The sequence below is a fragment of the Silurus aristotelis genome (assembly GCF_946808225.1).
Source record: "Silurus aristotelis genome assembly, chromosome: 18".
Classification (NCBI taxonomy): domain Eukaryota; kingdom Metazoa; phylum Chordata; class Actinopteri; order Siluriformes; family Siluridae; genus Silurus; species Silurus aristotelis.
In genome coordinates, this window is record NC_139591.1 from 402721 (window position 1) to 425220 (window position 22500).

The window sequence follows — 22500 nt, forward strand, 5'->3', positions numbered from 1 at the left end:
AAGAGATGAGGGTTTAAAGAGCAGAGATGAGGGTTTAAGGAGCAGAGATGAGGGTTTAAGGAGCAGAGATGAGGGTTTAAGGAGCAGAGATGAGGGTTTAAGGAGCACAGATGAGGGTTTAAGGAGCACAGATGAGGGTTTAAGGAGCAGAGATGAGGGTTTAAGGAGCAGAGATGAGGGTTTAAAGAGCAGAGATGAGGGGTTAAAGAGCAGAGATGAGGGGTTAAGGAGCAGAGATGAGGGTTTAAGGAGCAGAGATGAGGGTTTAAAGAGCAGAGATGAGGGTTTAAAGAGCAGAGATGAGGGTTTAAGGAGAAGAGATGAGGGTTTAAGGAGAAGAGATGAGGGTTTAAAGAGCAGAGATGAGGGGTTAAGGAGCAGAGATTAGGGTTTAAGGAGAAGAGATGAGGGTTTAAGGAGAAGAGATGAGGGTTTAAAGAGCAGAGATGAGGGTTTAAGGAGCAGAGATGAGGGTTTAAGGAGCAGAGATGAGGGTTTAAGGAGAAGAGATGAGGGTTTAAGGAGCAGAGATGAGGGTTTAAGGAGCAGAGATGAGGGTTTAAGGAGCAGAGATGAGGGTTTAAGGAGCAGAGATGAGGGTTTAAGGAGCAGAGATGAGGGTTTAAGGAGCAGAGATGAGGGTTTAAGGAGCACAGATGAGGGTTTAAGGAGCACAGATGAGGGTTTAAGGAGCACAGATGAGGGTTTAAGGAGCACAGATGAGGGTTTAAGGAGCAGAGATGAGGGTTTAAGGAGCAGAGATGAGGGTTTAAGGAGCACAGATGAGGGTTTAAGGAGCACAGATGAGGGTTTAAGGAGCACAGATGAGGGTTTAAGGAGCAGAGATGAGGGTTTAAGGAGCACAGATGAGGGTTTAAGGAGCACAGATGAGGGTTTAAGGAGCACAGATGAGGGTTTAAGGAGCAGAGATGAGGGTTTAAGGAGCACAGATGAGGGTTTAAGGAGCTGGGTGTAAGAATTAGGAACAAAGGTGCAGATATGTGGGTGCAGGAGTTCTGGAGTCATGAGTAGGTATTAGTGTGTAGGTATGAGGGATTATGAAGTAGGAAGTAGGGATTAGTAGGAGGGTAAAGTAGAATTCAGTGTGAGTTTTTATTTGTTGTTTTGTTTTTAGGAGCTCGAGGAGAAACTGGAGGCTCAGGCAGATTATGAGGAGATAAAAAGAGAACTGAGGTGGGTCAGAAACACCATGAATGATGGATTTATACTGGAACACATCAAATGTCATTTCTTATAGTTGTATAAATTGTATGTGAGTCAGATTTTCTGAGTTTCTGTGATTTGTCTTGTAGTTTACAGAAAAGGAGATTATTAACGTTATAGTTGAACTTTGCAGGACTGCTGGATTTGACTCTGACATTTAGATGTAACTGTATTCAGTATTGGGTTTAAAGAGCGACGCTGTGTTTTATCGACTCTCACATCTGTAATGAGGTCGTTAACCCCGTTAGCGTGAGCCGTGAGCTAACTGATGAAATCTTGACTCCATAACTCAATTTATGGCTATTAGAGCTGATAAAGTTGGCTGCTGGTGAATGTGGGCTGTTGTTCAGCTGTTGTACTGCATTAAATCCGTCTCGATGGCCTGTTGGGACGCATTCCAGTGTAATAGAGGGAAATGTTTAAGGGGAGAAAAAAGAACTGGTGTAACTGCATGAACTCGATGAAGTGTGGTGCGTTTGCACGCTGTGTTTTATCTCCAGAACTGTTTAATGTGCACAGAAATAGAATCATATTGAGATTAAAATATCCCCGAAGTCAGAGAGAGAACCTGTGTTTCTTAAATGCACACTGTTTTCATTTCCTGTAATAACGGCTTTATTAAATTTAATTACAGCAAGCTTGCGTGCGTAGAGTAATCTTCTCCAAACACTTCAGAAGTGACTATAAATAGTGCTTCAGGGTAAAAGTGACCTTCCCAGTGACCCTCGTTCTCTGTTTCAATGCCATTAGTTCTATACATTTTTCCTTCTGTCTCTTTATCCATGTAACATACTCCTAATACAAGCATCCTCAGATCCATGGAGCTCGGTTCCTCGGAGCATCCTGCAGGACAGGTAAGACTCGAAGACTCTTCATCCCCGAGCACAAAGCTGTTCTCATGTTCAGGACTAACAAGGGTTTTATGTGCACAGGGATCCCCGAGACAGCGGGACGCAGCCAGACAGGAGGACAACAGCCAGGACAGAGACACCTTCCTACAGCCACTGATTCATGAGGAGATCACTGGTGTGTTTCAGGAAGTGTTTGGATAAAAGAGATAAAACATGCCGATTACTGAATGGATAAAAAAAGTAAACAGGAAATTGAGATAGATTTAAAAAATCCAGATCTCAGTACATATACAGTGGGGGGACAACTCACAAACGTTGTTCATGTATGCTCTGAAAATCTATCAGACATCTAACAGACATTTCCAGAGCTTCACTGGAAAACAGGGGAACCTTTACATGTGCAGAAGAAACATTTCGGGTTTCAAGAACAGGAAACAGCGACCATGAAAGAAACATTAGTGGCAAAAAGGCCAGTGAGAAATGAGCAGGATTTAATCAGTGGACCATCAACACTTTTTAGGTCACTTAAGTCCCTGCAGCAACACATTCTTTAGGTGTGTGTGTGTTGTGCAGTGGGGTGTGGGGGTGGGGGTAGTGGGAAGAGAAAATGTCAGGTCAGTACACACCTCTGGGCTTCTCCATGGAAGTTCTGCTGTTGGGATGTGAACCTGGTGATAAACTGTTTTAATTCTCATCTGTTTGTGTTTTAGTTTTTTATTCAGTCTGTCTTTCTTTCTTCTTTCTAATTCAGGTTCTGCTCAGAGTCATCTTCCTGCCTCATCGTCCTCCACACCTCCTCAGTCTGGCCACTCCCACTCACCTCTTTCTCAAATCCTCCTGAGGAGCAAAGCTCCACCTGAGTCGTCCCACTCCTTCTCCTCTGATCGTTTCAGGCACGGCTTCGGTGCCACTGTTCCTCCACTCTCTGGGAAACCCTCAGTGAACTCATTTCTCCAGCGGGCTTTTGGGCAGAACCTGTACAGCTCTGACCTGCACCTGGAAGAGGAAGTGGACACGACTGAAATTGCACGGCAGGTAAAGGAGCAGCTGATGAAGCACAACATCGGGCAGCGCGTGTTCGGACATTACGTGCTCGGGTTATCTCAGGGGTCAGTCAGCGAGATCCTCGCTCGCCCCAAACCCTGGAACAAACTCACTGTCCGCGGGAAAGAACCGTTCAATAAGATGAGGCAGTTCCTGTCTGATGAGCAGAACATCCTGACGCTGAGGAGCATTCAGGGACGACAAAGAGGTTGTAAATGCAATCATTTTTAATTAACATTTTAAGAAATTTGTGAAAATAATTAATATAACAAAGAGGCTCATTACATTTTTTCATCATTTTTTATTTTTGTTTGTGAATATAATCAATATAATGTAAAAATTTCTCCCAGAAACCCAGTAATGTTAATATGTTAGTTTACTCGTATACATAATACATTCAGCTTCGTTTAAGACACGCCCACTCTGTACAACAATCAATAGACATGCATTTTTGAAGCTCCACCCCCTTCTATAGACCTTTTCTCAGTTCTGTAAAACGATGATGTAATGCCATGTGATGGATGTTTTTTCTCTCTCTCTCTCTCTCTCTCTCTCTCTCTCTCTCTCTCTCTCTCTCTCTCTCTCTCTCTCTCTCTCTCTGTGTCTTTGTGCTTGTCTTACTCTCTTTCCTTCACTCTTTTTCAGGCAACATCACCAATAGAGTCCGTGTTCCTGAAAGCACCTCAGACGACTCCCTCAAGTCCATTATGGATCGGACTAAAAGAGACCTGCAGGGACACAAACGTCAGTCTTATGCACATCCTCTTATAGGAGTCAGAAAAGCAATGTTTGAAACACAGACTTGGGTTTTTTTTGTCTGTTCCTTCAGTTGCTGCAGGAGGTGTTCACACATCTGTATCTGTCTCCTTAGTTGATCATCTTTCATCTGTCCTGGATGTACAGCAGGCCATGCCCAGTCCCACAGTGACCTCTGAAATTCCCAATATGAGCTCTAAATTGCTGAGTTCCTCTGTTCCTGTGCTGTCTTACTCACCTTTGGATCTTCATTCTGTGAAGAACACGTCCTCCTCTTCTGTGATGGACTCCTGGAAAGAGCAGTGGTGGAGCGCGATACACGGCGAACAGCACAAAGACACACACACTCAGGAAGAAGCTGAGGTATGAAAGATCTGTGGACACTGTAGGACATGTAGGACTTTTGGAATAAGGTAGTCTTTGAGATGTAAGCTCTCGGGGATGAAGAATGTAAAGCTTTTGGTTATGGGATTTACAATAACACTATTCTCTTATAAATCTTCACTGATCCTGCTGAGATCCTGTACAACATAATGTCTGAGATTTCTGTTTCTCTGCAGGATCAGTGGAAAGACCAGACCAACACAAAGTCTCCATTTACCAGAAGTTCGGAACAAAATTTGCAGATGTCCAACACAGACGAGACGCCTCTCGGCAGCCCATTGCTGCCTTCTGCGTCTTCTTCTCCCTTGTCATTGCAAACAAAGCAAATGAAGGCCACGATGGCGCCACTAACATCTGAGCAGTACGAAAGATTCATGTACCAGGAATTGGATACGCTGGAGCTCACGCAACAGGTCAAAGAGAAACTCGCTAAGAACGGCATCTGCCAAAGAGTGTTTGGGGAGAAGGTACGAAATACGGAGTGGTCACAAGCACGGAGACTGACAGAAAGACCACACCCCTTCTTTACTAAAACTAAGAGGCCACACCCCTTCACTAAGACTGACACATAAGTCACACCTCCTTTACTAAGACTGACACAGAGGCCACACCCCTCACTAAGACTGACACAAAGCCACACCCCTCATTATGACTGACACAGAAGCCACACCCCTCACTAAGACTGACACAGAAGCCATGCCCCTCATTAAGACTGACACCAGGCCCCTTTCACTATGATGACTGAACATTATTAGTGTCACTAATACTGAACAACAATCTTATGAGAAGATGGTGTTTGTGTATGCGCGCGTGTGTGTGTGTGTGTGTGTGTGTGTGTGTGCGTGTGTGTGTATGCGTGTGTGTGTGTGTGTGTGTGTGTAGGTTCTGGGTCTCTCTCAGGGCAGTGTGAGTGATATGCTCTCTCGGCCGAAGCAGTGGAATAAACTGACTCAGAAAGGCAGAGAGCCGTTTATACGCATGCAGCTGTGGATTGAAGGAGAACTGCAGGATCCCATGAAGGGTAAAACACAAACATTGCAGTTGTCAGCTTGTGTGTAGTTTACAGTGTGTATTACAGCAAAATGTGTGTGTGTGTGTGTGTGTGTGTGTGTGTATTTGATGTGTGTGTGTGTGTGTGTGTATTTGATGTGTGTGTGTGTGTGTGTGTGTGTGTGTGTGTATTTGATGTGTGTGTGTGTGTGTGTGTGTGTGTGTGTGTATGAATGTGTGTATTTGATGTGTGTGTGTGTGTATTTGATGTGTGTGTGTGTGTGTGTATTTGATGTGTGTGTGTGTGTGTGTGTGTGTGTGTATTTGATGTGTGTGTGTGTGTGTGTGTGTGTGTGTGTATTCGAAGTGTGTGTGTGTGTGTGTGTATTTGATGTGTGTGTGTGTGTGTGTGTGTGTGTGTATGAATGTGTGTATTCGATGTGTGTGTGTGTGTGTGTGTGTGTATGAATGTGTGTATTCCGTGTGTGTGTGTGTGTGTGTGTGTATGAATGTGTGTATTCGATGTGTGTGTGTGTGTGTGTGTGTGTGTGTGTGTATGAATGTGTGTATTCCGTGTGTGTGTGTGTGTGTGTGTATGAATGTGTGTATTCGATGTGTGTGTGTGTGTGTGTGTGTGTATGAATGTGTGTATTCCGTGTGTGTGTGTGTGTGTGTGTGTATGAATGTGTGTATTCGATGTGTGTGTGTGTGTGTATGAATGTGTGTATTCGATGTGTGTGTGTGTGTGTGTGTATGAATGTGTGTATTCGATGTGTGTGTGTGTGTGTGTGTGTGTGTGTATAAATGTGTGTATTTAATGTGTGTGTGTATTTAATGTGTGTATTTAATGTGTGTGTGTATGAATGTGTGTATTCGATGTGTGTGTGTGTGTGTGTGTGTGTGTGTGTATGAATGTGTGTATTCGATGTGTGTGTGTGTGTGTGTGTGTATGAATGTGTGTATTCGATGTGTGTGTGTGTGTGTGTGTGTATGAATGTGTGTATTCGATGTGTGTGTGTGTGTGTGTGTGTATGAATGTGTGTATTCAATGTGTGTGTGTGTATGAATGTGTGTATTCAATGTGTGTGTGTGTATGAATGTGTGTATTCGATGTGTGTGTGTGTGTGTGTGTGTGTATGAATGTGTGTATTCAATGTGTGTGTGTGTATGAATGTGTGTATTCAATGTGTGTGTGTGTATGAATGTGTGTATTCGATGTGTGTGTGTGTGTGTGTGTGTGTGTATGAATGTGTGTATTCGATGTGTGTGTGTGTGTGTGTGTGTGTGTATGAATGTGTGTATTCGATGTGTGTGTGTGTGTGTGTGTGTATGAATGTGTGTATTCGATGTGTGTGTGTGTGTGTGTGTGTATGAATGTGTGTATTCAATGTGTGTGTGTGTATGAATGTGTGTATTCGATGTGTGTGTGTGTGTGTGTCTGTGTGATATAAAAATCATTTTTTCTCTTAAATTCTGAACTTAAATCCTGATGCACTCACAAAAAGTGACCTGGATTAACTGTGTCATCTCATTAATATGCGTGTGTGTGTGTGTGTGTGTGTGTGTGTGTGTGTGTGTGTGTGTGTGTGTGTGTGTGTGTCTGATGTCAGGGCAGTGCATGATGAATTACATCAGCCATGTGACCTACATTGAAAAGCATTAAAGCAGGCTAAAAATTATTCTCCTCCAGGGTGTGTGTGTGTGTGTGTGTGTGTGTGTGTGTGTGTGTGTGTGTGTGTGCACAGGGCTGTGGGCACTGCATAACCCTTCATTAGTCATTGTAGATGATTTCTGCAGAATGTCATCCTGCCCTCTACATACACACACACACACACACACACACACACACACAGAGTAAAATCTCTTTGTTCCTGTTTATCAGAGTCTTCTGCGTGTGTTAGCCCCGTCCCTGAGTCTCCTGAATGCTCGTCTGAGGAGCTCGTTAAACTCGTCAAGGATCAGCAGGAAGAGGCGGAGTCTGAGTCACATGACACCGCAGCCAGCATACAGGAAGCGGCGGCGGTCGGTCCACCAGAACTCGACACCTACTCCATTAGCAAACGGGTCAGAGAGGTTCTGAGTGATAATAATCTCGGTGAGCCTGAAAACGACATTAAACACCAACATGCTCCGACATTCACACACACCTGCAGCTTATCATCACTGTACAGTTACACCACTTCTACATATGGACCTCAAATCTGATGTCAAAACTGTTCAATTATTTACGTGTGTAATTAAAGATTTATGATTTTTCCTCTTGTGCTCAAAAGTGTGGGATTCTGTTCCCATTGTGTTTTTTATCTGCTTTAAAAACTGAATTTTCAGAAACGATTTAAAGGATTTTTGTGAATATTTTAATAATAAATAATTTTTTCTTTTTTTTTATTTATGTTTGGAAAGCGCTTTGAGATGCAACTTTAAACGGTGCTATATAATATATTCTGATTTATTATCATCATTATTATTTTTATTATGTATTAAATGAAGGTTCTAAATGATTAAAAAATAAGTGTATGTAAAAACACAACACAAAATAACTGTGTGTAAAATACTGAAAGATTTAGTTTAAGTGTAATTTTTTTTAAAAATGGACAGATTTAAGCTTCAAAAACATTTTAATGATTGTATATTTTTTCTTTAATGACTTAATTATGAATTTACTTGACAGTTTATTTTTATTCTATTATTATTATTATTATGAACAGAATAGTTGTGTGTTATAATGACAAAGATTATAAGATCATAAATAACTGTGTGTGTGTGTGTGTGTGTGTGTGTGTGTGTGTGTGTGTGTGTGTGCGTGTGCGTGCAGGTCAGCGTCTCTTCGGTGAGGCTGTTTTGGGTCTGACTCAGGGTTCGGTGTCGGATCTTTTGGCTCGGCCCAAACCGTGGCACAGACTGAGTGTGAAAGGCCGCGAGCCGTTTGTGCGAATGCAGCGATGGCTGAACGACGCGAACAACATCCACAAACTGAGAGCAGTCAAACACACGGAGAAAAAAGGTATAACACCATCACCTTATAACACACACACACACACAAAATCCTGCACCCCTTCAGAATCTTTATTACGGGTTATAATGCATCCTCCAGTCCTGAAAGCAGAAACACCACGAGACCAAAAGCTTCATATTTACAGATGCAACAAATACATGTGCTGGCTCCGCCCCCTTCTGTTCATACACACACCATCCTGTGGATATGAACAGTCTTTCAGATCACTGAGATTTCCAGAGTGAACACAGGAAACATACACACGTAACTCAAAACTGTTTTACAACATGAACAAATTAGATTACGTTTCTATTGTATTTCAGATACTGCCCTCTACTGGTGATCTTTATAATTAACCCTCCCCTGTGTGTGTCTGCAGTGTATCTGAAGAGGCATGTGAGCTCGGTGTGTGAGGACATTGTGGTGGACAGTGGTGTGTCTGTGGGCGAGTATGGACAGGAGTGTGTTCCACAGCTGAAGAAATCTCGGGTCGTCCTCACTGCGCTGGAGAAAGAGGCTCTGAGGAAAGCTTACGAGGAGAAACCTTATCCCGCTCCAGGAACCATTGAGGAACTTGCACAGCAGCTTGGACTCAAACCCAGCACTGTCACCAACTGGTTTCACAACTACAGGTCAAACACTTGTAACACACACACACACACACACACACACACACACACACACACACACACGCAGACGGATAAAATGTACTGAGGAATTAAGTTTGTAATTATGGTTTGGTTTGTAAGATTTTGAAGAGGATCAGAAAAAAGATCACAACAAAGCAAGAAGTTTTACCTGTTACATGCTGAAACTCGTTAAAAATATATCTATTTATTTATTTATCAATGGGTATGTTATCGTTTGTAAGACACTAAATTCAGTGCTGTGGTTTGGGACGGAGTCTGGAACACTTCCTGTTTCCTGTTCCCAGGTCTCGTATTCGGCGTGGGGTTTCCACGGACGCGGCTGCAGCGAGATCAGGTGGTGTCACTGAGGGACAGACGAGTGGAACCCAAGAGTTGTCCTTTAACTTCTCAGAATCCTCGACTTCGCCCGGAGTTCTGAGAGACAGCAGCCTGCGCAGACGGAAAGCCGCCAACTTGAACAGCATCATCCACCGGCTGGAGAAAGCTGCGAATCGGGACGAGGCCCATGACGACGAGGACACGTGTGAGAGTGCAGAGTGTGAGAACGCTTCCTCTTCAGGGTAACGATGGGGTGTGTGTGTGGGGGTGTGTGGGCGGAGCACTGTCAACCAAGCAGCTCATTAGCATATTAGACCACACCCACCTGTGTGAGCAGCTGTTATTACTGTTTTATTCCGTTTATATCGAATTATAAATTTGCTGGATGATTAATTTAATATATTTTGACACTTGTGTCCGACACGAAGCGTCGTCACGGTGTGGGCAGAACACCTGCATTAATGCTTTACTGGAATCTAAAGAGGAACGAGGGAGAAGAATGAGAATAAAATCAGCTCCAGCTGTGAGCTCGGGGGATGTGGGTTTATACGACAGGAGGAAAAAAAACACAACGAGATGATTTTATTATTAAATCCTTACACAGGGCACTTAATGCTCGATTACAGAGCACCAACACTCCCAAACCCTTCAGCAATAAAGGCAGCAACTGTTTTAAAGGTTTTTTAACCTGTGTGTGTGTGTGTGTGTGTGTGTGTGTGTGTGTGTGTGTGTGTGTGTGTGTGTGTACAGAGAATTTAAAACCTTCTCAGACTAAATAAGAAGCACTTGAGGAAACTGAAGCTCTTTGCTCTCGGCTCTATGCAACTTTTTGTGATTGAAAGTTTGAATTCTTTGTCTCTGAATCTTTTGCCCTCCTCCCTAATGCCCCAGTGCATCATGGGGATTCACTCCCACGCTCCTTCTCTACATAAACACTCTAATCAGCCCTCTGCAGGCACATCCCAAATCACCTCCACTGCAAGGAAGGAAGTTTACCAGAAATATTTTGTGATATTGGGAGAAAAAAAAAGTCTTTACAATATTTTATACTTAAAAAAAAGTTTTTTTTTTTTTTTTGTTGGATTTGTGAAATGAAACACAACCGTAAATCGACACTTAAACCCTCAGGTTCTTCACTTGAACTTTCACTTCAGACACTTTACAGGGTGTGTAGAATCGTGTTGTTACAGCAGGAAACACACACACGGTTTAAACACTGGTGTGTATTCAGCTTTAATATCACGTGCACTTAAACGTAGCTCTCAGACTGGGTCTGTACCTGCTTTTGTGTTGTGTTGATGTTTCTCTTCCTTTACGATCCAGGATGTGGGAATTCTCGAAAAATTCCAAAGAAATAATTATAAATAAAATCCATGTTTCTTTAACACTCAAACATCAGCTCACTAACTGTCTTAGCTCTTAATCTGGCGGCTGAAGGGGACGAGGACGTGGACGAGTGAATACGAGCGAATGATTTTTATTATTATTTTTGTGTATTTTTTATATGTAATAATGATTCCAGTGATCGTAGCAAACTTTTTCTTCGTTGTAGCGTTTGTAATTTATACACGGATTCTATACAACGTGGTATCAAGAAGTTTCAAGATTAGTTCTGTAACAAATGGCAGCATGCGGCTGCACGCACAGTCACAGGGAGCACCGACCTTCGTAAGTCAGCGTGCCTAAAGACAGTGTGCTGTGAACACCGGTAGCCCAAGAAACACCGCATCCACGTCCGCGGACAACTGCCTCAGCCTGCCGTGTTGTTCATGTTGAGGCTCTTTTACCGGTGTGCGGTTACGACCCTGAGACCAAGCTACAGCCTTCACAGTGGAAGCGCTTGTATTCTCCTCCGCTGAAGCAGGCGAGGCGGGTCCACAGCGCCACCGAGTGCATGCTCGTCGTCTACTGCCAGGCTTTAAAGCGTCTGAGAGACGGCATTGGGTGAAAGTGGGCAGATCTGTGGTGCGCGAGTCTCGAAACCTTTAGATACCACCTCGTATAATTGTATGGAATTGTATGCGTGTGTGTTAGAAGTCAGATCAACAAACTGCCGGCGGTTCATCATAAAAGCGTTGCACAAATGTGCACGTTTAATACGTGACGATTGATTTTTACACCTTTATTATTTTGTTAACGAGTCTAACGAACTCCGCACTAATCTTACAGGCATTACATCACGTCATAGCACATTTCAGCTACGACACGTAAAGCATTTAAACGTTCTTCTCAGCGTTTTTTCACAGCGAGCGATCGCTCACGTACACACGTGCACACTAACGTGTCTCTCTCTCTCTCTCTCTCTCTCTCTCTCTCTCTCTCTCACACATTATCGTCATAAACCTCATCTGAAATCTCAAACCCTCACCCTACGCACAACAGGAGTCTGAAGGTCATGAGAGGTCGGGGTTAGGGCTCAATAATGCTCCAGAATAGCGTACAAGTGTGAGATTTGAGACACAACCCTATTTCACTCAGGTGTAAATGAAGCGAGGCCAGGTGAGGTCATGACCTCTCATCGCTCCTGCAGTGAAATTCTCGTCCATTTATAAACACTAATGTGTACGCTGAAAAACGTCAATTACAGATGTTTTATTTTTTATCTAAAAAAAAAAAAAAGAAATTCTCATCGAAGAACTAAAAATGTGTATAATGTAGGAATTTCAAAATAAACGTTAAATCCACAGCGTCAGGAGCACATGACATCACTTCCTGTCTCAGCGTTTCAGCTGTAAACCTTTAAACAGATTCACTACAAAAACCAGCAACATGGTTTTACTTCTGATTCTTTTCTCCTGCGGTGATGTTGAGCTGCTGAACATCTGCAGTGAGATTTTATTGAATTTTACTCCAGTCGTTCATGTAAAGCCTTTTATTTAAAAAATGATTGATTTAAATATGATTTACATATTATTGTTACATATCTGTGTGTGTGTGTGTGTGTGTGTGTGTGTGAGATTCCAGGAAGCTTCCGATTCTCAGGTTAAACCTCCAGTTTAAAACTTTATTTACAATATTGTGTATTTTTTTTATTATTATTATTTATATATATATTTTTTAGTATAAAATGGAGATGAAGTGTAACTTTAATCTTCTGTCGGATTACATTTTTTGGTTCTGTTTGGTTTACTGTTACTGTATCCCAGTCTTAATCTATAATACTGAACACACACACACACACACACACACACACACTGTATTATTATTTACTTCTATATGTTATCAGTCAGGTGTGTGACACAAGTAAAGATATTTCATATTTTCTGTGTGTGTGTGTGTGTGTGTGTGTGTGTGTGTGTGTGTGTGTGTGTTTATACTTATGAAGTCATTTATTTTATTTATTCCAATAATTAACAGTTTAAATCCGGTTGTTTTTATTTGTAAAAATGATGACAAAATAAAAATAAATATAATTTCGAGTCTCTAGTTTTATTTATTTACCCACAATCCACCTGACTGACGTCCACCTGTCGAGAAATGATGATGATGAAGATGAAATTGAGACCACAAAAACCCAGAATTCATCACAAATTACTTAAAAATAACCTTTTCGTCTTCACCCCCTGATTTCTTCGATGTATTGTTGGTAGTTATTGCGATGTGAAGGTGATAAATATTCGTGAGACTGGGCAGAGGGCAGACGGAACACGGTCCCGGTGTTGTGATTAAATATTGATGGATCGGAGATGGATTATGACTTCATACCGAACAGTATGGCCGCTGCGACAGCTAGCATGACGCCTACAGCTATTTCAGACGCGAGGCCCAGTTTTCTGTCCTGAAACGCGTCTTCTTTCTGCCTCTCGATCTCCTGAAGTCGAGCTCGGATGTGTTTCTGTCTCTGCAGCTGCTCTCCGTAGTGCTCGCGGTAAAAAGTGTCGAAATCGAACACCGTCTGCGATCGAGCAGTGACCTCCGGGGAGCGCCGGTTCCTCTGGACGTGGCTCGAGGATCCGCTCGTCATGTCTTTGGTCGTAGCGGGTCTGCTGGATCCCCGCACGTCGGCCTCGCTCAGAAACCCGCCGTCGTACTTCTTGCGTAAGGTTTTATTCCCCAGCACGCTGTAGGCCTCGCTGATCTGGGAGAATCGCGACGTGGCGTGTTCGCTGCCTGCGTTTTTATCCGGGTGGTAAATGAAGGACTGTTTATAGTACGCAGTCTTGATCTGCGCCTGAGTGGCGCTCGGAGAAACCTGCAGAATGTCGTAATAAGCACTTTTCATTCGGTATAGTGGGATTTCCTCAGTGCTCAAGGTTCTGTACAATCGCCACACGTTTACACACCTGCCAGGTGAGACGCCGTACCTGTGGCCTGCTCGAAACACTGCGCACACTTCCAACCTTCTCTTACTGGAGGCACAGCGAAGCAAAGCGCATGGTGTCGTCATCCACAGGCTTCCTGAAACACCATCAACACAAACTCAATCATATAATCATCTGCTTTTACCTTTACAACTCCTCCTAAAGTCTACATTTACTGCTATAACACAGGAAGAGATCTTTATAACTGTTCAGATGAAGAATTCGAAACATTTGATAGAGTTTTATATAATATAAATGTATAAAAGGCGGTCCAGATCTTCAAAACAATGGAAATATTCAATGTGATCAGAAGGTCGGCAGTTCAAGACCCCAGCACCCCTTGAGCAAAGGCTAAGCAGTAGTAACTTAGTGTTTAAGGCTCTGAGTTACTGATTGGAAGGTTGGGGGTTCAAACCCGCAATCTCCAACGTGCCCCTCTTGGGCCCTTGAGTACGGCCCTTAACCCCTTAGTGCTCTAGGCTCGCTGTATCATGGCTGACTCTGTGCTTTGATCCCAGCTTCCTAACATCACTGGGATATGTGAAGAAAGAATTTCACTGTGGAAGTGTGAAGTGTGCATGTGACAAGTATTTTTACTTTTCATTTATTTCAATAAGTAACAATCGAAAAGATCGAATGGCGACATCTGGTGGTCAAAAACAAAACTGCACAGATTTACTTTCATATGAGTTCTGGTTGTTGTTGTTGTTGTTGTTATTATTATTTAGTAAAAAGCTCTGTCTCAGTGTTTCTATTTGCCTTAGTGAGCAGGCAGCAGCACTCAATACACCTCTCACCTCTACAGTGGCCCGAACACGGCATTAATCACAAACATTTTATTTTATTTTTTATTTTAACGACACAATGTCTCTGACTGACTGACACACACACACACACACACACACACACACACACACACACAGAGAGAGAGAGACTCACTCACACACACTCAGTGAAAACCCTACCGGCTCCTGAGCCGTGCCGCAGCCTGACCTCCGCCATGACGGGTCTCGTCCCCGGGCTGAGTCCTAAATCACCACCTGCTCCCTACAGAGGACAACAAACTTGAAGAGAAGAAGGATTCGTGTTGCCTATCAAGTGCACTCCATTCTGTCTTAAATACACCCAATTCAGACAATAGCAGCTTTACTTCCGGGAATATTTAACATGATTAATCAACACTTACACGGGGTGTAAATCTGACCAATCAAATGTGAAGAAGAATTTCCGCGTGCTGGATTGGTCCGATTGGTCACGTGACAGTGCTGCTGATTGAGACATATAAATGTAAAAGCTGAAGAACATTAAAGTTTCATACGAAATTCAGTAAACAAACTTTAATGAGCAGTCATGATTTCAATTTCGTTTTGTTAATTCATTTATTTATATTTGTATGTATTTATTTATTTATTAAAACTACCCCCCCCCCTTTACTGCAAACAAGAATTTAACAATAATCAGTCACAAGAAAGATATAAAGAAAAGAGAGCAAAAGAAAAAAGGAGCTACATATAATCCAAAGGCATAGAAAAGGATAACGTTTTGCCATTGTAAAAAAATAACAATAATAATTTGAGGTTCCTTACAACGGATTCAAGAATAATAAAAGTGATCGTGGCCTTTGAGTTAAAAGGTTTTGACATGTTTTTTAAAGAAAGTAAAGAGAAACTTAATATTAGAGGAGAAGAATCTAACATGGAGTTTACAATCAATCGCTCTGGATTTCTAAAGATTTTACTGAAGAGACGCAGCAATAAAACAGTAATAATCATAAAAATCTTTACAGTGAAAATCGAGCAAAACAAATAATAGCTTCAGGAAAGTGGAGATTTTTTTAAATACTTGTGACTAAAGAGACCTGGTGACTGTGCAAAACAAATGAATCGATTCTTTTTCAGTATTAAACTGATCTATGACCAGTTTCATTCATTTTACTGGGATTAAAAAGTTTGTGAACGAATGTGAATAAATGATCCAGATTACAGTTCAGATCATTTTATATTGTGGATAAACTGAACTTTAGACACATTGATCGGAGGAAATTTGATGGTGTTTGCTGATGGTCTTTAACGTGACCCTGTTTTAAAGATCTCCACTCTTCCAGTTCGAGGTGTTTGTTCTTTGATCACGTGAATCCCATATACACGACACAATGCATTTTTTTTTGGTCTGATTCTTGATTTTATTGTCACAATAATTATAGGAGTCACGTGACAAAAGCAATCAATTATTATAACTGTGTCCTGTATTGTCTTATTTTCATTTTTGGAACTATAGTGAATGTTGGTGTGTGTACACGTGTTTGGGGACCTGATTATTGAAAAGATATTTTATTTCTGATCAAAGGAACGAAATGAACTATAAATGACTCATAAATAAATTCGGTGAATCTATGAATTTGATGAAAGAGATTCAAAGAACCGATTCACTAAAATGATCCGAATTTCCCATCACTAGTGTGTGTGTGTGTGTGTGTGTGTGTGTGATACAAAGCGGAGAGAAGGGTTAAGGGGCGTGGTTAAGGGGCGTGGTCTGCTGTGTCTTCAGGCTGCAGCTGGTTAAACAGAAAAGCCAGACTTCTTCTCTGTGTTTTTATTGTGTTTCTCTCCACGGTCCACACACACACACACACACACACACACACTTCCGGTTTCAGTCGGGTTCTTCAGTGTGCATGCAGCAGAATGGAGCAGGCGAGACGCCGAACGGAGATGCAGAACAACTGTCCTTCAGTCCCGCAGGCTCCGTTAACTCGGCTGGTCTGCTGCCTGTGGCCGCTGTGTCTTCATCCTCCTTTTCCTCACCATCATCTTCATCATCACCATCATCACGGCTGAGGAGGCTGACTCAGGAGGGCCGCGGAGTTCCTCCTCAGCCCACAGTCATGGTGGTGTTCTCGCCTGTGAGGGACATCCAGCCCGCGGGAGACTCCGCCATGTCCGGTTCTGAGGAGGAGAAACGCAAAGCAGCAATTTCTACTCCGAACAGAACTTTACCGAAACCTGGGCGCACCTTGAACGCACCCCAGGAGGTAACGGGCCTGAGGTTCACTCATATATATATTATATATTATATTTAATGACAGTAGCACTGAAGTGGTGCAGAATATTATCCTAATATCCACTAATAATCCATACAGATGTGTTCTGTTATCGTTTACACACATTTGATGTTTATTTTTTATTGAATTCTGTCAGTTTCTCAGTGTTTTCATCGCCCTGGGGCTGTTTCCTGTTTGCGTGAATCTGAGATCTGATTGGTTATTGATGGCACGCGGAGGGCAGGCGCCGCCTCTGATTGGCTGATCCCACACACACCTGCTACAGGCCTGAGATTTATTCCTGATTTAATAATCATGAAGATTTCCGTCATAATAAAGACTCTGGTGTGATCACTGTGGGCTTCTGGGGTGGGATCAGGGCTTCAAACATCCACACATCGCTCACCAATCACCAGATCTCTGGCACGGCTTGTGTTCTGAAGAAACACACAACTTCATTAGAAGTCATTTATTTGTAGAGTGTTTCCCAAAGCAGCTTCACACAGATAAAGAGGTTATAAAGTTGAATTGTAGAAGTTTAGTGTCTATAAGTTTCTCCCTAATCAGTGATCCAGTGGTGACTGTGGTGAAGGAAAAACTCCATGACACTTCATGAGGAACCAGAAAAACCCAAACCTCATCCTCAACACTGAATGTCCATTCATTACAGTTCCACCAGTGTTGAGGTTATAAAGTGTTCAGTGATGATGTTCAAATGCAGAACTGTTCATGTAAACTATGGTCCTGAGCACATTGTATCAGACTGTGGATATTAATTACAGGCTGTTCATGTGGAACCGCCATCACACAGAGGGTCTCCAACTAAAAAGATCTCCATCCAGAGGTAGGATGTTGGAATGAATCAGGCAGATCCAGAGAGAAGAAAGGGATCTTTGGGATAAGAGACACCATTGATAGAATCTGAGTGAACGTGTGAGGGTGATGGGATGACAGCATCCAAATATCCAAAGCACCAAAACACTCAAAGATCCCTCCAGATCTGCTCCTTTACCTCACAGACACCTACCGACTTCACCAAATATGTTTTTTTTAAAATGTGTTTTAGTCTAATGAACTTCATGAGCAGCTTCTGGTGGATTTTGAGAAGCTGCTGATGGAATGAATCCAGGTTGCAGTGATACAGATGAAATTTCTTTCTTGTAGTTTCCTGAGGTGATTCCTCTGAATGTAGGAGGGACGTTCTTCACTACGCGTCTGTCCACGCTGCGGCGCTACGAGGACACCATGCTGGCCGCCATGTTCAGCGGACGCCACCACATTCCCCGAGACGCAGAGGGACGATACTTCATCGATCGAGACGGAGCTTATTTTGGGTGAGAAAAACAAAACGTCTGGGATACAGTAAGACACACACACACACACACACACACACACACACACACAAACAGTGTGTATGTAATTATGCACTCCCATGCCTAATAAATGTTAATTGCATTGTGAAAAACACTGCAGTGTATATTAGTGCTATGGTTAAGAGAGTATGTGTGTGTGTGTGTGTGTGTGTGTGTGTGTGTGTGTGTGTTCAGAGACATCCTGAACTTCCTGCGTGAGGGTGAGTTGCCTCAGAGGGACCGGGTTCGATCTGTACACAGAGAGGCTCAGTATTACTCCATTGGGCCTCTGTTAGAGAGTCTGGAGGACAGACAGCCGCTGACAGGAGAGAAAGTCCGCCAGGCGTTCCTCGACCTCCTGCCTTATTATAAAGGTCTGTCTCACACACACACACACACACACACACACACACACACACACACATGCACACACACATGCACACACACACACACACACACACACACACACAATATAAAAATCGTAATATTGTATAAACACAAATAAAGCTTACACATTAACAGACACATGAGCATCACTTTTCGACAGATACGTCACCTATTTAAAGGGCATTAATACGATTCAGATGACATTTTGTTCGTATTTATTGCTATTAAAATTAAAACATTCACTCACTTATGCATGTGGTTAACAGGTGAATCTAATACATAATTATGCTACATTAATATCTAGAGGTCGACCCCTAGTGGATTTTAGCGATACTGATCGCGAGGTTGGATCGTACTCACCGAGAAACAAATAATCACCTGATAGTTTTTTAAAATGAACACTGTATAAAAAAACAAACACTCCATGTAAAATAGTACTAAAATTTAAATCATGAAAGTCATGAAAATTTGCAAAAGGAAATAAATATGAATATATTATTGAATAAATATAATTATATAATTTATAAATAATAATTTTTGTATATAATTGTGGTGTCAGTGATTTGCCTCTAGAGGCCGCTCTCTGAATGACAGCAAACCGGAAAAACTATCGGGATGGATTTTTGCTGATAGTTCCAGCGATCGACTATCAGAACCTCAACCTCTATTAATAACTAAGGGACATTTTAGTTTAAAAGCCAAACCTTTATTATCAAATACAGACATGAAATGAGTAAAAAAAAAAAAAACTTTAAATTTAAAATGTGTCTCTGGCATTGTTCAGAGGGCCGTTCCACATGTTTAAGGAACCCTGCTATAAAAGGTCTGAATTCTGTGTTTTGTTCCTCAGAGAACCTGGAGAGGATTGTGGAGATCGCGAAGCTGCGTGCGATGCAGAGGAAAGCTCGCTTCGCCAAGCTGAAGATCTGCGTGTATAAGGAGGAGATGCCCATCACTCCGTACGAGCGCCCGCTCTTTAATTCCCTGCGCTTCGAGCGCTCCGAGAGTGAGGCCAAGCTGTTCGAGCACCACTGCGAGGTGGACGTGTCGTTCGGGCCGTGGGAGGCCGTAGCCGACGTGTACGACCTGCTGCACTGCATCGTGAGCGACTTGGCTGAGCGCGGCATCACCGTCGACCAGCAGTGCATCGGAGTGTGCGACAAACACCTCATCAACCACTACTACTGCAAAAGGCCCATCTACGAGTTCAAGATCACCTGGTGGTGAAGGAGCAGGTTCTGCTTCTGCTCGGAGAGCTCACACTTCGGTCCGGTTCCTGTTGGAGATGTGGGAGCATGTCGCTTTTGTAACACTGAATCTAAACTTTTTACACTTCTTGTTACACGTAGTCATGAGGGACGAGTACTGAAACGAGTCCGGCTTCTTTTAGGAGTCTTCAGTTACTGTACCAGGTCCGGGTTCCTCTGACAGCTTGCATGAGGGCAGCAAATCTGATGCTAACGCTAACCATCTCAGTAATCCATCTGTGCTTTCAGATCACTTAGTCAAATACATTTATAATTCTAGAGAACTTGTGAGGAGGTTCAAAGTTTCATCTAAATTCATGAAAGATCTGTTGATGAAGTGTGCAAGGAACTGGTGTAAGAGCTTCCAGGAAGTCCATCCGTGAGATTCGATTCACTCTACTCTGAACATGTAGTTATTAGCGCAGGTTTGGATCCTTTTACGATCTTATAGGTTCTTTTAAGGTTCTTTCAGAATCAGGAACATTAAAAATCACATCACTTCCACTACGTCCCCTCGGTAGTGAAGGACAGCTTCTGGTTATTGGGCCCATTAATGATCTGCGAGAAAGGAAGGAGATTCAGCTCACCTGTTCTTCTGGTTCTTGTGGTTCTTCCTCCTGAGTGGTGTTAGTTAGCACAGACCCGTGCTCCAAACGTTTTGTAAGAGCCGGCGTTGTGTTCCTCAGTCTCACTGCAGTGTGTGTGTGTGTGTGTGTGTGTGTGTGTGTGTGTGTGTGTCTGGAGTTCTCCGTCGTCTTTCATCGATATGGAGTGACACATAAACTGGAATTGTGCCGTGTTTGTGTCTGTGTGTGCTTTTCATCTCAATGATCTCCAGATGTTTGGGTGAGTGTGAGACAGTGTGCAGCTGATGTCCAGATGTTGGGGTGAGTGTAAGACGGTGTGCAGCTGATTTTCAGATGTTTAGGTGGGTGTGGGACGGTGTGCAGCTGATCTCCAGATGTTGGGGTGAGTGTAACACAGTGTTCAGCTGATGTCCAGATGTTGGGGTGAGTGTGAGACAGTGTGCAGCTGATGTCCAGATGTTAGGGTGAGTGTAAGACGGTGTGCAGGTATAAGAATTTGTACGCTGTGATCGTTTTCTTCAGGTATGTATGCTGTAACCTGTTTCTTTATTAAGATTTATATAATCATAAAGTGTGTGTGTGTGTGTGTGTGTGTGTGTGTGTGTGTGTGTGTGTGTGTTAAAGCAACACTGCACTGATCTGACTGTTAGTCTCTGTGTTGTCACTGAGACATGCCCTTCCTCCTCCTCCTCCTCCCTCTGTAGCAGTCAGCTCTGATCTTTCAGGATCATGGAAGAGCTCCTCTGTAGCTGGACGATCTCGCTGTAACTAATCCCTGTTTCCTCCTCCTCATAGTGTCTCTGATGCTATATGAGCTCTCTGATGACTCTACTGCGCTCCATGTAAACGATCCCAACCTCATGTTTGTACTGCTTTATTTTGCTGATAATAAACTGTATATTTTGCAATTTTTATAAAGGACCTGAGTCTGAATCTGTTGTGGGGAATCTGTGTAGGGGGGCGTTTACTTTTGTCACATCGTTTTTTACAGTTTGCACATTTTTACAGATTTGTGATTTAATTGTCTGATTCTGCTGCTCTCACTTCCGACTGGGAATTTAGCCTCGGGATCTGACATTTCATCTCATAGTGGATTTGAACAGATGAAACCTCCCAGGGTCATGTTTATTGTTTATAAAACGGTTTTTAGCTAAGTTTGTGTCTAATATGAAGACAGCTATAAAAACTGCAGCTATTATAAAATAAAAGTCCAGTCACCCACGTGTGAACTCCTTTAGATTAGACTCAGGGAAGAGTTCACATAAATCCTTCAGAATTCTCTCTCATGGTGTCAATGCAGTGTGTGTGTGTGTGTGTGTGTGTGTGTGTGGGGGGGGGTATTTGGCAGAAACTCTTATACAGAGCAACTTACAACTAACATACAACTGAGCAGCTTAAGGGGTTAATAAGGGCCTTGTTTAGGGGCCCAGAACATTTGGGATAATGTTGTGTTATGTTTAACGAGTGTTTGTATAAATAGGTGGTAGAATAAGAAAAGCACATATGAACATATGGGATTACCTAGGTTCTCAAAAAAGGAGCTTATTTTATTTTTTTTTACCTTTCTTGAAAGACAAAAAAGTTTACATTCAATTAAATATCGTAAATAGAATTTTAAAAAAGCATAAAACATTGAAATAATAAAAGGAGGGTATTAATACATGGTTACAACACAAAAGAGGAATTTAGGTCTTTGAGCATATTCAAAGTTCTGATTGCTTTCTGACTTAAAAGTTGTAAATAAAAAAAAAAAAATCCATTAAAAAATAAAAAAAATCTTGAATTGAGAGATATCGGGCATCCTTTCTGACCATTTACATTTGTGTATATAGAACTTACCTAATAATATTAACAAATGTAGAATAAAATATATAATATATTAAAAAAATATATATATATACATATAAAAAGATTATTACATTTTTATTTGTAATATCAATAACATTTTAATGTTGTGATTATTCGTTGTGTTTATTTAAACAGGGCGGATGCTCTGTGGCGCGTCCAGATGTCAGCGTCGCACCTCTATGACGTCACGGTGTTGTTTTTCACCAGCCAGGAGATAATAATAAATGTTGGTGTCGCTGAGCAGGTCGGTCACTTTCAGTTCCTCTATTAACACGTACATACACACACACACACAGGCACACACACACTTTTGGATTGATATTTTGTGTAAGTAGTAATTGTTCAGTTTAAGTGTTTATGGAGTGCACTGTTTTATTTTACGTCTGTTTTTCGCTGCGGAGATCTGTGTGCGCGTGCGCGTGTTTACTAATGCTTATACAAGAATAGCAGCGAACAGCATTAGATAACTAACACACACACACACACACACACACACACACACACACACACACACACACACACACTC

At 42.3% G+C, this 22500-nt stretch overlaps 4 protein-coding genes across 15 annotated transcripts in view; 3 read left to right on the forward strand and 1 right to left on the reverse strand.

Moving 5' to 3' along the window:
* LOC310740730 (homeobox protein cut-like 1) overlaps window positions 1-12631 on the forward strand; it is a 28296-nt gene extending 15665 nt beyond the window's left edge. For 5 of the 6 annotated variants that reach the window (XM_083567713.1, XM_083567712.1, XM_083567717.1 and 2 more), the window contains 12 exons: window positions 1136-1194; window positions 2030-2078; window positions 2157-2250; window positions 2827-3327; window positions 3765-3863; window positions 3991-4238; window positions 4436-4726; window positions 5142-5280; window positions 7132-7344; window positions 8065-8253; window positions 8624-8876; window positions 9179-12631. In XM_083567713.1, the coding sequence (XP_083423839.1) occupies window positions 1136-1194; window positions 2030-2078; window positions 2157-2250; window positions 2827-3327; window positions 3765-3863; window positions 3991-4238; window positions 4436-4726; window positions 5142-5280; window positions 7132-7344; window positions 8065-8253; window positions 8624-8876; window positions 9179-9458 (2415 nt within the window). In that variant the 3' untranslated portion in view covers window positions 9459-12631. The remainder of the gene's footprint in view (window positions 1-1135; window positions 1195-2029; window positions 2079-2156; window positions 2251-2826; window positions 3328-3764; window positions 3864-3990; window positions 4239-4435; window positions 4727-5141; window positions 5281-7131; window positions 7345-8064; window positions 8254-8623; window positions 8877-9178) is intronic. The other variant, XM_083567714.1, reaches the window with a different exon arrangement.
* Window positions 12623-14641, reverse strand: dnajc30a (DnaJ (Hsp40) homolog, subfamily C, member 30a). The gene is made up of 2 exons (XM_083567718.1): window positions 14479-14641; window positions 12623-13610 (listed from the first exon to the last, which is right to left on the reverse strand). The coding sequence occupies exons 1-2, from the start codon at window positions 14513-14515 to the stop codon at window positions 12904-12906; spliced, it is 744 nt and encodes a 247-aa protein (XP_083423844.1). The 5' UTR covers window positions 14516-14641; the 3' UTR covers window positions 12623-12903.
* A 1302-nt stretch (window positions 14642-15943) lies between these two features.
* Window positions 15944-21044, forward strand: kctd7 (potassium channel tetramerization domain containing 7). Its single transcript, XM_083567880.1, has 4 exons — window positions 15944-16544; window positions 17718-17887; window positions 18101-18279; window positions 19143-21044. Exons 1-4 carry the CDS (start codon window positions 16188-16190, stop codon window positions 19517-19519), a joined length of 1083 nt encoding a protein of 360 aa, XP_083424006.1. The 5' UTR covers window positions 15944-16187; the 3' UTR covers window positions 19520-21044.
* Window positions 21045-22089: 1045 nt separating this feature from the next.
* rabgef1 (RAB guanine nucleotide exchange factor (GEF) 1) overlaps window positions 22090-22500 on the forward strand; it is an 8101-nt gene continuing 7690 nt past the window's right edge. For 2 of the 7 annotated variants that reach the window (XM_083567855.1, XM_083567854.1), the window contains exon 1: window positions 22090-22218. Coding sequence is in view for 4 of the 7 variants with exons in the window: in XM_083567852.1 (XP_083423978.1) it covers window positions 22199-22301 (103 nt within the window). In the remaining 3 variants the exon portion in view is untranslated. Of the gene's footprint in view, window positions 22302-22500 lie in introns of all 7 variants that reach the window. The other 5 variants (XM_083567852.1, XM_083567853.1, XM_083567857.1 and 2 more) reach the window with 3 other exon arrangements.

Bases quoted from the DNA above. Each gene is read 5' to 3' on its own strand.
- dnajc30a (XM_083567718.1), bottom strand. From the start codon at position 14,515: ATGGCGGAGGTCAGGCTGCGGCACGGCTCAGGAGCCG. The intron at 13,611-14,478 runs GTAGGGTTTTCA...ATGGTGTTTCAG, and splicing joins GCGGCACGGCTCAGGAGCCG to GAAGCCTGTGGATGACGACA.
- kctd7 (XM_083567880.1), top strand. From the start codon at position 16,188: ATGCAGCAGAATGGAGCAGGCGAGACGCCGAACGGAGATGCAGAACAA. The intron at 16,545-17,717 runs GTAACGGGCCTG...TCTTTCTTGTAG, and splicing joins CCTTGAACGCACCCCAGGAG to TTTCCTGAGGTGATTCCTCT. The intron at 17,888-18,100 runs GTGAGAAAAACA...GTGTGTGTTCAG, and splicing joins CGAGACGGAGCTTATTTTGG to AGACATCCTGAACTTCCTGC.